Below are 18,014 nucleotides of genomic sequence, written 5' to 3'. Positions count from 1 at the left end.
TAAGTATTCCTTTGTTTTTATTGTACACAGCGAGCAGAGGTGGGTAGTAACGCGCTACATTTACTCCGTTACATTTACTTGAGGAACTTTTGGGATAAATTGTACTTCTACGAGTAGTTTTTATGCAACATACTTTTACTTTTACTTGAGTATATTTATAGAGAAGAAACGCTACTTTTACTCCGTTCCATTTATCTACATTCAGCTCGCTACTTTTTTTTAATCGATCTATTAATGTTTGTTTTGGTTTTTCAAAGTAGAATCCACTCATGCCTGCGTTTCACCAATCACATGCAGTCACTGGTGACGTTGGACCAATCAAACAGAGCCAGGCGGTCACATGACCCGACTTAAACAAGTTGAACAACTTATTGGGGTGTTACCATTTAGTGGTCAATTGTACGGAATATGTACTGTACTGTGTGATCTAATAATACTAGTTTTAATCAATCAATGAATGCCTACTGAGGTTATGGTGCTGTTAAGTTATTGTGGCTCAATGTGCCATTTTTTTATTTTATTTTAATGTATTGTTATTTAATATATATTATTGTTTTAGTTGCTTAAGAGATATTCCTGGCTCTGAATTTGCTCGTTGCTATTTTTAGGTTTTTGTGCATTATTTGTTGCCGTAATCAGGTTACTCATCAGTTACTCAGTACTTGAGTAGTTTTTTTACAACATACTTTTTACTTTTACTCAAGTAATAAATCTCTAAAGTAACAGTACTCTTACTTGAGTACAATTTCTGGCTACTCTACCCACCTCTGCTAAACATTTATTTAATATTCATACACTAAACATGTATTTATTATTTTCTAAATAAGACGCACTCGGAAATAAATAATTGATTTGTGTGCAATTGCAGCAGAAGTCCACAGGAGGGCGCACATTCCCTCTTCATAAGTCTGGTCATTCATACACTATACAGGAATTTGATATTCATCCACCAAACATGTATTTAATATTTATACACTAAACATGTATTTAATATTTATACACTAAACATAAATGTCATATTTATGCACTAAACATGTATTTAATATTCATACACTAAACATAAATGTAATATTTATGCACTAAACATGTATTTACTAATCATATACTAAACATGTATTTAATTATATACTAATCATATATTTAATATCCATACAGTAAACATGTATTTAATAATCATATACTAAACATGTATTTAATTACATACTAATCATATATTTAATATTCATACACTAAACATGTATTTAATATTAATACACTAAACATGTATTTAATATTAATACACTAAACATGTATTTAATATTTATACACTAAACATGTATTTAATATCCATACACTAAACATGTATTTAATATTCATACACTAAACATGTATTTAATATTTATACACTAAACATGTATTTAATATTCATACACTAAACATGTATTTAATATTTATACACTAAACATGTAGAAAACGATGTTTAATATTTATACACTAAATATATATTTAACATGTTTAGTGTATAAATATTGAATACATGTATACTAAACATATATTTAATTATATACTAATTGTATATTTAATATTCATACACTAAACATGTATTTAATATTTATACACTAAACATTAATTTAATATTTATACACTAAACATGTATTTAATATGTATACACTAAACATAAATTTAATATTTATGCACTAAACATGTATTTAATATTTATACACTAAACATGTATTTAATATTAATACACTAAACATGTATTTAATATTAATACACTAAACATGTATTTAATATTTATACACTAAACATGTATTTAATATTAATACACTAAACATGTATTTAATATTCATACACTGAACATGTATTTAATATTCATATACTAAACATGTATTTAATTATATACTAATCATATATTTAATATCCATAAACTAAACATGTATTTAATATTCATACACTGAACATGTATTCAATATTTATACACTAAACATGTACTAAGTACATGTTTAGTGTATAAATATTGAATACATGTATACTAAACATATATTTAATTATATACTAATTGTATATTTACTATTAATACACTAAACATGTATTTAATATTAATACACTAAACATGTATTTAATATTAATACACTAAACATGTATTCAATATTTATACACTAAACATGTACTAAGTACATGTTTAGTGTATAAATATTGAATACATGTATACTAAACATATATTTAATTATACACTAAACATGCATTTAATATTTATACACTAAACATGTATTTAATATTTATACACTAAACATGTATTTAATATTCATACACTAAACATGTATTTAATATTTATACACTAAACATGTATTTAATAATCATATACTAAAAATATATTTAGTGTTTGTATACTGATCATATATTTAACATTCATACAGTAAACGTGTATTTATTATTCTCCCAATAAGGCGCACTCGGAAATAATGTATTTATTTGTGTGCAATTGCGTTAGAAGTCCACTGGAGGGCGCACATTCCCACTTCATAAATCTGGTCATTCATTCACTAAACAGGAATTTGATATTCATCCACCAAACATGTATTAAATAATTATACACTAAACATGTATTAAATATTCATACACTAAACATGTATTTAATATTAATACAAAAAAACATGTATTTAATAATTATACACTAAACATGTATTTAATAATCACATACTAAACATATATTTAATTATATACTAATCATACATTTAATATTCATACAGTAAACATGTATTTAATATTTATACACTAAACATATATTTAATTATATACTAATCATATATTTAATAATCATACAGTAAACATCCATCCATCATCTTCCGCTTATCCGAGGTCGGGTCGCGGGGGCAACAGCCTAAGCAGGGAAACCCAGACTTCCCTCTCCCCAGGCACTTCGTCTAGCTCTTCCCGGGGGATCCCGTGGCGTTCCCAGGCCAGCCGGGAGACATAGTCTTCCCAACGTGTCCTGGGTCTTCCCCGTGGCCTCCTACCGGCTGGACGTGCCCTAAACACCTCCCTAGGGAGGCGTTCGGGTGGCATCCTGACCAGATGCCCGAACCACCTCATCTGGCTCCTCTCGATGTGGAGGAGCAGCGGCTTCACTTTGAGTTCCTCCCGGATGGCAGAGCTTCTCACCCTATCTCTAAGGGAGAGACCCGCCACACGGCAGAGGAAACTCATTTCGGCCGCTTGTACCCGTGATCTTTTCCTTTCGGTCATGACCCAAAGCTCATGACCATAGGTGAGGATGGGAACGTAGATCGACCGGTAAATTGAGAGCTTTGCCTTCCGGCTCAGCTCCTTCTTCACCACAACGGATCGGTACAACGTCCGCATTACTGAAGACGCCGCACCGATCCGCCTGTCGATCTCATGATCCACTCTTCCCTCACTCGTGAACAAGACTCCTAGGTACTTGAACTCCTCCACTTGGGGCAGGGTCTCCTCCCCAACCCGGAGATGGCACTCCACCCTTTTCCGGGCGAGAACCATGGACTCGGACTTGGAGGTGCTGATTCTCATTCCGGTCGCTTCACACTCGGCTGCGAACCGATCCAGCGAGAGCTGAAGATCCCGGTCAGATGAAGCCATCAGGACCACATCATCTGCAAAAAGCAGAGACCTAATCCCGCGGCCACCAAACCGGAACCCCTCAACGCCTTGACTGCGCCTAGAAATTCTGTCCATAAAAGTTAAGAACAGAATCGGTGACAAAGGACAGCCTTGGCGGAGTCCAACCCTCACTGGAAATGTGTCCGACTTACTGCCGGCAATGCGGACCAAGCTCTGGCCCTGATCATACAGGGAGTGGACCGCCACAATAAGACAGTCCGATACCCCATACTCTCTGAGCACTCCCCACAGGACTTCCCGAGGGACACGGTCGAATGCCTTCTCCAAGTCCACAAAGCACATGTAGACTGGTTGGGCAAACTCCCATGCACCCTCAAGAACCCTGCCGAGAGTATAGAGCTGGTCCACAGTTCCACGACCAGGACGAAAACCACACTGTTCCTCCTGAAATCCGAGGTTCGACTATCCGACGTAGCCTCCTCTCCAGTACACCTCAATAAACCTTACCGGGAAGGCTGAGGACTGTGATCCCACCATAGTTGGAACACACCCTCCGGCCCCCCTTCTTAAAGAGAGGAACCACCACCCCGGTCTGCCAATCCAGAGGTACCGCCCCCGATGTCCATATACACATATATATATATATATATATATATATATATATATATATATATATATATATATTTTTTTTTTTTTAAAATAAAAATGAATAAAAAATTCTTCTGCGGCCCAGGTCCAATCGGGCCACGGCCTGGTGGTTGGGGACCACTGATCTAGACCACAGATCATCACCATTGCAAGCATTTAAAATGGATAGTAAATCATTTTTGACTGTACACTCCTGTCCCAGATAGTCAACATTCAAATCACCCAGTAAATAGATTTCTCTATTCCCTCCTGATATCCTGTCAAAAATCTCACATAACTCCTTCAGATACAAAAGCATCAGCACTAGGAGGCCTAAAGAAACATTTCAAATGTGCAATTGTTAAAATACCAAGCTTCGACAAAACAACAGTTGTTAGCTTACCAACATCAAAAGCGATTAACTTAGTGGATAAAATTGATATTGTTTTGGGGGATGTTACAAAAAACAACATACAAAATGTTTAAAACACAATAATGGGAATTGTTGTTTTATCCACAAATGTATGTTTGTAAAAAAAAACAAAACATCCTTCCGCAAACAATTCGGACATTTCATTTAATATTTATATTGCATAAAGTTCTGGGTACATACATATAAAATAATCACAACACAATCATCATATTACAAAAGAGAGTAATACAAATAATTAATAAAATGGATGAATAGAGACCCAACAAATGATTCATAAAGTCACATTTTAAAATTGTATAAAAGACAACTGTTCAAATGATGTATAAAGTAAATAATATGCTTCCTGAAGTGTTTCAGATGTGAAGCAGTACATATGTATATCATATAAAGGTGATAATCTAAGGGATTATTAACAATTACAAATACAAACATGTAATACTTCAATATTACAAAAACATACATAAAACAGTATTATGAATAAGTCTAAAATTGTAGTGAAGTGAAGTGAATTATATTTGTATAGCGCTTTTCTCTAGTGACTCAAAGCGCTTTACATAGTGAAACCCAATATCTAAGTCACATTTAAACCAGCGTGGGTGGCACCGGGAGCAGGTGGGTAAAGTGTCTTGCCCAAGAACACAACGGCAGTGACTAGGATGGCGGAAGCGGGAATCGAACCCGCAACCCTCAAGTTGCCGGCACGGCCGCTCTACCAACCGAGCTATGCCGGTTGGTAAATGTTTGCAGCACAAAAGTCTGGTTTCAGTTTGGGGTGATTTATTAAAGAATAACTTAAAAACCATAAAGGCACAAAAAAAACATTTTTACAGAACAAACGTGTTACTAGTGTTTTAGTGAGATTATATGGTACCTGAAAGTCGGAGGGGTGTGATAACCGCCAGTGTCTCCGGTGGGAGGAGGTAAGAGAGTCCGCAGCTGCAGGAGGACGCAAGCTCCCCTCATGTCTACGGTAAGAGCCGACCCATTACCACAATTTTATCACCTAAACCTGCCGGTTGACATGTTCGCTTGACCGCTCTGTTCCATAGTAAAGCTTCACCTTCGGGAATGTAAACAAGGAAACACCGGCTGTGTTTGTGTTGCCAAAGGCAGCTGCAATACGCCGCTTCCCACCTACATCTTTCTTCTTTGACGTCTCCATTATTAAATGAACAAATTGCAAAAGATTCAGCAACACGGATGTCCGGAATACTGTGTAATTATGCGATTAAAGCTGAAGACCTTAAGCCGTGATCGGTGCCGTATTTGTAATTGTATTATGTATACACATAAAATGTTTATTAAATGTAAAAAAATGTATTGTACTGTTTACTCTCACCTTTTCAGTCAAATTGTTCTGTTCATTTTTTAACAAAAGTACACAATGTTGCATATTGATGCATGTATTTGACTGAAAAAAAACAATGTAATAAAATATCTCAGCTATAAATGCAGAAGCATATTAAACAGATTGTTAGACAAACAACAACAATGTCACACATGTTATATGTGCTGATGTTGTTAGAAAGTCCAAATGAAAGTCTGGACAGTTTATTTCAAATCCTGCAGTTTCATTTGCTGCTGCTGTTCTCACCAGCACACTTGTGTTTCTTACACTGGTACTTAGAAGACAATCTTTCACCACACACACTGCAACTCCACACTTTCTCACCTGTGTGTGTTCTCATGTGTGCTACAAGCTTTGATCGCTCACAAAAGCTTCTGTCGCAGATTGAACAGGAATGTGATTTTTCCCCAGTGTGTGTTCTCATGTGTCTTTTCAAATGTTGACTTTGTGTAAAACCTTTACCACAGGTTGAACAGGGATAAGGTTTTTCACCAGTGTGTGTTCTCATGTGTCTTGCAAGTTTTGATCGTTCACAAAAGCTTCTGTTGCAGATTGAACAGGAAAAAGGTTTTTCACCAGTGTGTATTCTCTTGTGTCTTTTCAAAGTCGGACTGTCTGTAAAACCTTTACCACAGGTAGAACAAGAAAAAGGTTTTTCACCCGTGTGTGTTCTCTTGTGTACTTTCAAATCTTGATTTTCTACAAAATATTTGCTACAGATTGAACAGGAATGTGATTTTTCACCAGCGTGTCTTTTCATGTGTACTTTCAAATGTTGACTTTCTGTAAAACCTTTATCACAGATTGAACAGATATAAGGTTTTTCTCCGGTGTGTGTTCTTATGTGTGTTTTTAGACGACTATGGTATTTAAAAGTTTTGTGACAGGTAGAACATGTGAAGTGAGTGTTGTCAGTGTGACATGTTGCATCATCTTTAGAGTCTTCATCATCAGTGTGAGGAGAGTGTGAGGTTGTGTCCTCACTATCTGATAGTGGAGCTAAGAGCTGGTCTGCTTGTGATCCTCCACAGTGGTCTCCATCAGCTTCTGTTGTCATGTGTTGTGTTGAGCTGCTGCTTGGAGGCTCCCCCCCTCCCCTCTCCTCACTTTCACCTTTCACCTCATCATCTTCACTCTTCACAGGGACACCAGTCACTGGGAACTCCTCCAACCATTTAGGCTGACTGATGCCCTCTTCCTCCTCTTCCTCTTTAATGTGCACCGCCTCTTGCTCCTCCTCTTCCTCTTTAATGTGAGGGGTCAGCGGGTTCTCTTGCTCCTTAAAGTGAGGGGTCAGTGGGTCCTCTTCCTTTTTGATGTGTAAGATCAGTGGGTCCTCCGCTTGCCCTTTAATGTGAAGGGTCAGCTTAACACGGTGGGTCTGTGGCGTCTCGTCTTCCTCTTTAATGTGGGGGGGCTGTGGCTCCTCTCTTTCCTCTTTGATGTGTTGGGAATGTGGTACCTCTTCTTCCTCGTGTATGTTGGGGAACTGTGGTTCCTCCTCCTGCTTATGAGGTAGAGGTTCTTCTTCGACGTCTAACGATACAGAAGAAAACCAACATTCTTTAGAAAAGTCCAGCTTTATATGTCCGCTACAAGCAATAATGTCACAAATACGCGTCATTATTCCTTCAACAGAGATTTAAAATTGTAATTTAGTGAACTAAATTGGCCGTATTGGCATGTGTTGCAATGATAATATTTCATCATTGATGTATAAACTATCAGACTGCATAATCGGTAGTAGTTGGTTTCAGTAGGCCTTTAATGGTAGACGCCATACATGAAAGTGTGCTGTTCTCCTTCTGAATAAGTCATACACACACAGGAAATAATGTACCACATGCCAGCCTCCACGCAGTAGTACTAGTAATGAGCTCCCCCTGCTGGTGGACTATAATTACTGTCATTTTCACGTTCATCTTTAGAGACATGTCACACTAAAAAAGCATGAGCATAGTCAACATGTTGGCCAAAAAAGATGACATCTGTTTTGCTTTCATTTAGATAGTCTCACCACAATTTAACCGGGATGAAGTAATCAGATTACTGACTACTCCCTCAAAAGATAACTTGTTTACCTTATTAATAATAGCAATAATGGATTAGATTAATTTAGTACGTTTCTAGACACTCAAATTGCGTTAGAGTGAGAACTGAGAAGGCATCATTCATGCAGTCCACACATTCAATGTGGTAAGCTACATTTAATTATAATAATAATAATAATAATAAGTAGATGAAGCTATTTCTGAAGGAATTGTGTGTGAATGCTCCAATACTGAAGTTGAACTGAAATGCTGACAGACTGTAGTATGAATGTAAGAATAGTTTGAATTTCCAGGAAAACTGTCATTTGGTTTAAAACTTGGGAACATGTTAGTTTGAATGTCTAGGATGATTGGAATATGTTGATGTTGGAATGGTTTGAATAGCTTCATATCATTGGTAACTTCCTGGAAGTTTGGGAATTTGGGGAAAAGCGGGATTTTTTTGAAAAGGATGAAGAGCATGAACAAGTTGAATTGGTTAGTGTTGGAATTGTTTAAATCTGTCAAAAAATGTACAAGTAGTAACAGTTTTTTAATTGAAAAATGGTATTACTGAATTTCCTGAAAACCAGGAATTTTTCAAGTTCTTAAAGCAACTTCTTTTTTTTTGTCCTGACTAACAATTGGGGAACAATTGAAATGGGTTGACCAATGTGAAAGGAGTCATTGCAGTATAGAGGGTTGGAAATAAGGTTAGAAAATAACGGAATTCCTGGAAATTTGTTGAATGTGGAAAAATGGTAGTTTGAAATTCCGAGATGAATGGAATGTGCTGAAGGTGGAATGCTTTGAATGCGTTGAAAAATGTGGGGATTGTGGAAGTAATTCATTTTGAATGGGAAAAATGTCCCTAAAAACTGGGAATTTTAGGAAATCCGGGAATATTTTTAAATAAGTGTTGAAAGGGAGCACACAGTACCTGGACAGGCTGAATATTTTGAAGTTGGAACGCTTTGAATCGGATGAAAAATGTGGGAGTTGTTGAACTTTGATTTCATTAATTTCAATGGGAATTTCATGGAAATTTCATGGAAATTTGGGAATTTCGAGAAAAGCGAGATTTTTGGGGAAAATTGTGAATGTTCTGAACGGTGAGTGTTGGACTTTTTCCAAATCGGTCGAGAAATGTTGAAGTAGTAACATTTTTAATTGAGAAATGGTATTATGGAATTCCTGGAATTTCGTAAAAACCGGGAATTTTTCCAAGTTCGAAAAATTAAAAACATTTTTGTACTGATTGACGATGGAACGGTTGTAAAATGTGGAAGGAGTCGTCCCCAGGAAAAAGGGCCAAGAAAGAGTTTGAAAAAATGGGAATTCCTAGAATTTTTGTGAACTTGGAAAAATAATAGATTGAATGTCCCGGATTAGTGGAATATATTGAACGTGGAATGGTTTGAATAGGTTGAAAAATGTGTAAATGGTTGAATTTTGAAAACATGCCAATTCATTTTGAAAAGGAAAGATTACTAAGCAATTATTTATTCTTGTTTCAAGCTGTTTAGTGGCTAGCTTAGCTATTAGCCTGCCCGTCCTTTGTGTGTAACATGTTTAGCCTTCTTCTACTGTCCTTCAGTGATAATATTACTTGTAAGCAATGTAATGTATTTGCTGCAATGGAGGATGGTTGAACATGTGATGTAAGAAGATAAAGTTAGACAACTAATTCCTCTAGTCGGCCAACTGAACATCAAAAATACAAATCAGCGGTTAAAAATCTGGATGTTGGGGGTCTTTGTGAGTGGAAACTATTTTTTTATGTCCCATACTAAATCAGAGTTTGAAGGTTTGATGAACATAATGGCCTTGTCGTACAAAGTTTAGATTCTACACAGTTTGGGGATTATAAGTCCATCCATCCATCCATTTTCTACCGCTTATTCCCTTTTGGGGTCGCGGGGGGCGCTGGCGCCTATCTCAGCTACAATCGGGCGGAAGGCGGGGTACACCCTGGACAAGTCGCCACCTCATCGCAGGGCCAACACAGATAGACAGACAACATTCACACTCACATTCACACACTAGGGACCATTTAGTGTTGCCAATCAACCTATCCCCAGGTGCATGTCTTTGGAGGTGGGAGGGGCCTATCCCCAGGTGCATGTCTTTGGAAGTGGGAGGGGCCTATCCCCAGGTGCATGTCTTTGGAGGTGGGAGGGGCCTATCCCCAGGTGCATGTCTTTGGAAGTGGGAGGGGCCTATCCCCAGGTGCATGTCTTTGGAAGTGGGAGGAAGCCGGAGTATCCGGAGGGAACCCACGCATTCACGGGGAGAACATGCAAACTCCACAAGGAAAGATCCCGAGCCTGGATTTGAACCCAGGACTGCAGAACCTTCGTATTGTGAGGCAGACGCACTAACCCCTCTGCCACCGTGAAGCCCCGGGATTATGAGTATGGAAGTAAAAATGCATCTGTTGTTTTGTGTTAGTTTTGTTCAAGTAAACTCCTATTTGTTAAACCTTTGTAGACCTTTAAAACGATCACAATGCTATTTTTTGTTAGCCTGTCAATGTGGTCGTCCATTGTATGTTAGCATTAAGCTAGCAGCGCAAAAGCCAACGTTTATCCTGTATGGTTGTATTGTGATGTATCGTCTTCCATCCATCCATTTTCTACCTCTTGTGCCTTTTCATTTATCATGAATTGATTAACGTGGACTCCGACTTAAACAAGTTGAAAAACTTGTTTAAGAATCACCCGAATGGTGTTACCATTTAGTGGTCAATTGTGCGGAATATGTACTGTACTGTGCGATCTACTAATAAGTCTCAATCAATCAATAAAACAGGCGGGCGGAAGGCGGCGTACACGCTGGAAAATTCCATAAAACCGTTAAACTATTTTTAAAATGTTATCCTAATTAAAATTGTATCCTCAAGTTTGTGGCTATTATAAGGCATATTTCCTGAGGATATGCATTTTTACAGCATGTTTTAAAGAGATAGCATTCTGGGTATATTATATTGATCAACTAATTCTTATTTAGGGGGCTTAGTGAGCGGAATAGAGGCGCTCCCATTGACTCCGTTGTTACAATTAGGATAGTTAAGGTTTTGTGAACATTTGTTTACAAGTTAGAATGCATAAAACAATAAAAACATGTTATTCTCTTACATTAGGGATGTGAATGGTAGGCAAAGTTAAAAAAGATCTGATCCCCTTTGATAATTGTTCTACATCCTGTGAACGGGCTGATGCTGTGGTGAAAGTGAGAACAGAAATGCATGTTAGGAAAATGCAAATTTCAGCAAAAATGGATGGCAGGGAAACTTTTTAAAACCTGGTTCAAGATTGTTGGCGGTAAACCCAGAGAGGCATGTGTGTGTTATAAGATGATGTTAGAATTAGCTTTATTATTTAGGTTTAGGGGGCCTCATCATGGGGGGCGCCCCCGGCCCGGCTCTGACTTGTTCCACCACTGGTCATTGTGATTATATTATATATTCCAAATGTCATGTTCTTGTTATTAATCAAATATAAAGTTAGTAAAGATGTGAGAGTAAGAAGTCCACAAACCTGTTCTGCGTAACACAACTTGATGTTTCTTGAAAACAGCGTCCAGTAGTTGATTGTTCTCCTCTTTTGTTCTAGAAAGTTCCGCCTCGTATTCTGCTATCGTTCTTTCTAACACTACAAATATTTCTTCAACATTCACTGATCCACCAACGCTCTCAACATTTGTAATGTAGACATTTCCACACAAACACTTTACACTCACACTTGATCTCTACTTAGCGATGTGTTGATGACTTCTGTGTCTTCTGTTAGCAGCTAACAAGCTAAGCTAACTAGCGTGCTAAGCTAAGTAACAAGCAAAGATAGCACGAGAAGCGGCACAGTGCTTCTAGCGCATCGAGACGACTTTATCCTTTACTAAAGAATCAAAGATGTATTTTATACGACGTAAATATTTCCAACTGGAGAACAAATAATAAGACTGACTTATTAGTGTCATACTCGCGGCTTTCTGCGTGGATGTGCTTTCACGACAGTTAGCACACTTGACGTTACAAGGCAGTACTGCTCTGTTCTGCCGCCTTACTTTTTTTTCCATCCATCCATCCATTTTCTACCGCTTATTCCCTTTTGGGGTTGCGGGGGGCGCTGGCGCCTATCTCAGCTACAATTGGGCGGAAGGCGGGGTACACCCTGGACAAGTCGCCACCTCATCACAAGGCCAACACAGATAGACAGACAACATTCACACTCACATTCACACACTAGGGACCATTTAGTGTTGCCAATCAACCTATCCCCAGGTGCATGTCTTTGGAAGTGGGAGGAAGCCGGAGTACCCGGAGGGAACCCACGCATTCACGGGGAGAACATGCAAACTCCACACAGAAAGATCCCGAGCCTGGATTTGAACCCAGGACTGCAGGACCTTCGTATTGTGAGGCAGACGCACTAACCCCTCTTCCACCGTGAAGCCCTTACTTTTTTTTATAAACCTTTATTTATAAAACTGCAACATTTACAAATAATCGATAAATAATAATAATCAAAATAAGTAACCAAACAATTAAACAAGGCGACACGGTAAAGAATCTGGGTATTATCTTTGATCCAACTCTCTCCTTTGAGGCACACATTAAAAGCGTTACTAAAACGGCCTTCTTTCATCTCCGTAACATCGCTAAAATTCGCTCCATTCTGTCCACTAAAGACGCTGAGATCATTATCCATGCGTTTGTTACGTCTCGCCTCGACTACTGTAACGTATTATTTTCGGGTCTCCCCATGTCTAGCATTAAAAGATTACAGTTGGTACAAAATGCGGCTGCTAGACTTTTGAAAAGAACAAGAAAGTTTGATCACATTACTCCTGTACTGTATATACCTTTATATACATATATACATACATATATACCTATACTGTATATACCTTTATGTACATATATACATACATATATACCTATACTGTATATACCTTTATATACATATATACATACATATATACCTGTACTGGCTCACCTGCACTGGCTTCCTGTGCACTTAAGATGTGACTTTAAGGTTTTACTACTTACGTATAAAATACTACACGGTCTAGCTCCATCCTATCTTGCCGATTGTATTGTACCATATGTCCCGGCAAGAAATCTGCGTTCAAAGGACTCCGGCTTATTAGTGATTCCCAAAGCCCAAAAAAAGTCTGCGGGCTATAGAGCATTTTCCGTTCGGGCTCCAGTACTCTGGAATGCCCTCCCGGTAACAGTTCGAGATGCCACCTCAGTAGAAGCATTTAAGTCTCACCTTAAAACTCATTTGTATACTCTAGCCTTTAAATAGACTCCCTTTTTAGACCAGTTGATCTGCCGTTTCTTTTCTTTTTCTTCTATGTCCCTCTGTGTATCGGCTGGGGACATCTCTGCGCTGCTGGTCCGCTACCCTTGGGATGGTTTCCTGCTGGCTCCGCTGTGAACGGGACTCTCGCTGCTGTGTTTGGACTGGACTCTCGCGACTGTGTTGTATCCATTGTGGATTGAACTTTCACAGTATCATGTTAGACCTGCTCGACATCCATTGCTTTCCTCCTCTCTAAGGTTCTCATAGTCATCATTGTCACCGACGTCCCACTGGGTCATTATTGTCACCAATGTCCCACTGGGTGTGAGTTTTCCTTGCCCTTATGTGGGCCTACCGAGGATGTCGTGGTGGTTTGTGCAGCCCTTTGAGACACTAGTGATTTAGGGCTATATAAGTAAACATTGATTGATTGATTGAAGTACAAATACAGAACAAATCAGCGCCAGGGGGTTGTAAACCCAATAATGTAACTAAAATAGAATGCTATGTAGCAGATTTGAGCTTTATGGAGCTATTACCATTGCAAAACAAAGTCTTCATTGTTCTGCAGAAAAAAATGCCGAAGCCAAATTTGTCAAGTGTCTTGAAGATACATTCATGAGACAATAGCCTCTGTGTTTTCTCTTCGTCCACTCGGCTGTGACGTCATTCCCAGCTTCCGGCATAAATGGAAGGCAGCAGAACAGAGCAGTACTGCCTTGTAACGTCAAGTGTGCTAACTGTCGTGAAAGCACATCCACGCGAGCAGGACGCTAATAAGTCAGTCCTATTATTTGTTCTCCACTTTGAAATATTTACGTCATATAAAGTACATCTTTGATTCTTTATTTAGGGATACAATCGTCTAGATGCGCTAGAAGCACTGTGCCGCTTCTCGTGGTATCTTTGCTTGTTAGTTTGCTTAGCTCGCTAGTTAGCTTAGCTTGTTAGCTGCTAAAAGAAGACACAGAAGTTATCAACACATCGCTAAGTAGAGATCAAGGGTGAGAGTAAAGTCTGTCACAAGGGCGCTACACCTGGCGGCACAACCAGGTTCTGAAGTGTCTAGCAGCCACGTTAGAGGCCAGAAGAGTGAAGATCAATGCCCTTCCCCCGACAAAAGTACATCCTACAGCCACAAGAGAGTTCATCCGAGAAGGTGCAGAGTCCACCAAAGGCCATATACCAGACATAGGCCAGCTCGGAACAGCTCCTGACTGGAAAATGGCGGTGGATCTTGATCAAAAGCTCTGCTTTCTTTCAGAGATAGCCAGATCAAACCTCAGACCTTGTGCTCTGGTCCTCCTCACTGCATATTGTGTATATAATAGAACTCAGGGTTTCCTGGGAGGCTGCTGTGGAGGAGGCATTCGAACGCAAAAGCCTTAAGTACACAGAACTGGCAGCTGATGCTGAGCAGAATGGATGGAAAGCCAAGGTCTGCCCAGTGGCTGCAGAGGTTTTGTGGGTCGGACAACCATCAGGCTGCTTAAGGACATTGGAGTTCCAAGCCAAACCCTGCGAAACACCATCAGAGCCCTCTCAGGAGCATCGGTGGCTGTGGGTGAAGAGGAGAGACACCATCTGGAGATCTTTTTCTTTTTCACCTTTTTCTCCTATGTCCCACTCTCCTTTGTGGAGGGGGTCCGGTCCGATCCGGTGGCCATGTACTGCTTGCCTGTGTATCGGCTGGGGACATCTCTGCGCTGCTGATCCGCCTCCGCTTGGGATGGTTTCCTGCTGGCTCCGCTGTGAACGGGACTCTTGCTGCTGTGTTGGATCCGCTTTGGACTGGACTCTCGCGACTGTGTTGGATCCATTATGGATCGAACTTTCACAGTATCATGTTAGACCCGCTCGACATCCATTGCTTTCCTCCTCTCCAAGGTTCTCATAGTCATCATTGTCACCGACGTCCCACTGGGTCATTATTGTCACCGATGTCCCACTGGGTCATTATTGTCACCGATGTCCCACTGGGTGTGAGTTTTCCTTGCCCTTATGTGGGCCTACCGATGATGTCGTAGTGGTTTGTGCAGCCCTTTGAGACACTAGTGATTTAGGGCTATATAAGTAAACATTGATTGATTGATTGATTGATTGATTGATCTAGTAAGACCTACGTCACATAATTGGTTAAAAGCAGAGGGGGGCTCACCTGGGACACCAGGTGTTGTTGTGTTGAAACGCCAGTGAAGGAGGGTGCCCACCTGATGACCCCAATGAAGCTGACAACCATTCCTCTCTGTCCCCCATCTTGCAATCCCACCCAACCAGGTCCAACACCTTCTGAAGCAGCTCTGAAGGATGTAGCCTATTATTTCCCCTCTACTCCGGTTATCTTGTATCATGGGATTGTTCTATCTAGTCCTAAAATGTAACTGTTGTGATCGTGTGAAAATGTCCACATTACAAATGTAGAGAGCGTTGGTGGATCAGCCACTAACTGTTGCCGTTGAAGAAATATTTGTAGTGTTAGAAAGAACGATAGCAGAATACGAGGCGGAACTTTCTAGAACAAAAGAGGAGGACAATCAACTACTGGACGCTGTTTTCAAGAAACATCCAGTTGTGTTACACAGAACAGGTTTGTTGACTTCTTATTCTCACATCTTTACTAACTTTATATTTGATTATTAACAGGAAAATGACATTTATTATGTGAGTGGAGTAGCCTTGTCCAGTGAAAGTAAACAATCTGTCATGCAAATGAAAGAAGATTCCATCCATCATCCATCATCTTCCGCTTATCCGAGGTCGGGTCGCGGGGGCAGCAGCCTAAGCAGGGAAGCCCAGACTTCCCTCTCCCCAGCCACTTCGTCTAGCTCTTCCCGGGGGATCCCGAGGCGTTCCCAGGCCAGCCGGGAGACATAGTCTTCCCAACGTGTCCTGGGTCTTCCCCGTGGCCTCCTACCGGCTGGACGTGCCCTAAACACCTCCCTAGGGAGGCGTTCGGGTGGCATCCTGACCAGATGCCCGAACCACCTCATCTGGCTCCTCTCGATGTGGAGGAGCAGCGGCTTTACTTTGAGTTCCTCCCGGATGGCAGAGCTTCTCACCCTATCTCTAAGGGAGAGACCCGCCACACGGCGGAGGAAACTCATTTCGGCCGCTTGTACCCGTGATCTTATCCTTTCGGTCATGACCCAAAGCTCATGACCATAGGTGAGGATGGGAACGTAGATCGACCGGTAAATTGAGAGCTTTGCCTTCCGGCTCAGCTCCTTCTTCCCCACAACGGATCGATACAACGTCCGCATTACTGAAGACGCCGCACCGATCCGCCTGTCGATCTCACGATCCACTCTTCCCTCACTCGTGAACAAGACTCCTAGGTACTTGAACTCCTCCACTTGGGGCAGGGTCTCCTCCCCAACCCGGAGATGGCACTCCACCCTTTTCCGGGCGAGAACCATGGACTCGGACTTGGAGGTGCTGATTCTCATTCCGGTCGCTTCACACTCGGCTGCGAGTCACCCATTCTGTTCATAACTTTTATGGACAGAATTTCTAGGCGCAGTCAAGGCGTTGAGGGGTTCCGGTTTGGTAACCGCAGGATTAGGTCTCTGCTTTTTGCAGATGATGTGGTCCTGATGGCTTCATCTGACCGGGATCTTCAGCTCTCGCTGGATCGGTTCGCAGCCGAGTGTGAAGCGACCGGAATGAGAATCGAAAGAAGATTCATAGAACAGAATAATGTAACTAAAGAAGAACATGGGTAGTCAACAGAAAACATTCCTAGGCTCTGTTACAGAGGTGTTTTAGCCAATCATAATGACAGCAAGCACTAAAGTGTTTGTTCGCAACTTGCTGAAAATTACTTCTTTTTTTTAATCACAAAAAAATATACAAACCCCGTTTCTATATCAGTTGGGAAATTGTGTTAAATTGATATATAAATGCAATACAATGATTTGCAAATCCTCTTCTTCCCATATTCAATTGAATGCACTACAAAGACAAGATATTTGATGTTCAAACTCATAAACAATTTTTTTTTGCAAATGATAATTAACTTACAATTTCATGGCTGCAACACGTGCCAAAGTAGTTGGGAAAGGGCATGTTCACCACTGTGTTACATCACCTTTTCTTTTAACAACACTCAAAATAAACGTTTGAGAACTGAGGAAACTAATTGTTGAAGCTTTGAAAGTGGAATTCTTTCCCATTCTTGTTTTATGTAGAGCTTCAGTCCTTCAACAGTCCGGGGTCTCCGCTGTGGTATTATACGCTTATTAATGCACCACACATTTTCCATGGGAGACAGGTCTGGACTGCAGGCGGGCCAGGAATGTACCCGCACTCTTTTACTACAAAGCCACGCTTTATGGTGCCTTCTCAGATGTGTAAGTTACCCATGCCTTGGGCACTAATACACCCCCATACCATCACAGATGCTGGCTTTTGAACTTGGTGTCGATAACAGTCTGGATGGTTCGCTTCCTTTTTGGTCCAGATGACACAATCAAATATTTCACAGAACACTTTTCCACTTTGCATCAGTCCATCTCAGATGATATCGGGCCCAGAGAAGCCGGCAGCGTTCCTGGGTGTTGTTGATAAATGGCTTTCGCTTTGCATAGTAGAGCTTTAACTTGCACTTACAAATGTAGCGACAAACTGTATTTAGTGACAGTGGTTTTCTGAAGTGTTCCTGAGCCCATGTGGTGATATCCTTTAGAGAT

General features: G+C 40.3%; 1 protein-coding gene across 7 annotated transcripts in view; it reads right to left on the bottom strand.

The window, feature by feature from the left end:
• Positions 1-4,769: 4,769 nt before the first annotated feature.
• The window catches only part of LOC133541238 (zinc finger protein 771-like), a 52,640-nt gene continuing 39,395 nt past the window's right edge, over positions 4,770-18,014 (bottom strand). For all 7 annotated transcript variants that reach the window (XM_061884493.1, XM_061884500.1, XM_061884494.1 and 4 more), the window contains one exon: positions 4,770-7,523. In XM_061884493.1, coding sequence (XP_061740477.1) covers positions 6,211-7,523 — 1,313 coding nt within the window. In that variant the 3' untranslated portion in view covers positions 4,770-6,210. The remainder of the gene's footprint in view (positions 7,524-18,014) is intronic.

The sequence above is a fragment of the Nerophis ophidion genome, linkage group LG23 (assembly GCF_033978795.1).
Source record: "Nerophis ophidion isolate RoL-2023_Sa linkage group LG23, RoL_Noph_v1.0, whole genome shotgun sequence".
NCBI lineage: Eukaryota > Metazoa > Chordata > Actinopteri > Syngnathiformes > Syngnathidae > Nerophis > Nerophis ophidion.
Note: the sequence above shows the minus strand (reverse complement) of the source record. Positions and strands in the feature narration are given on the sequence as shown.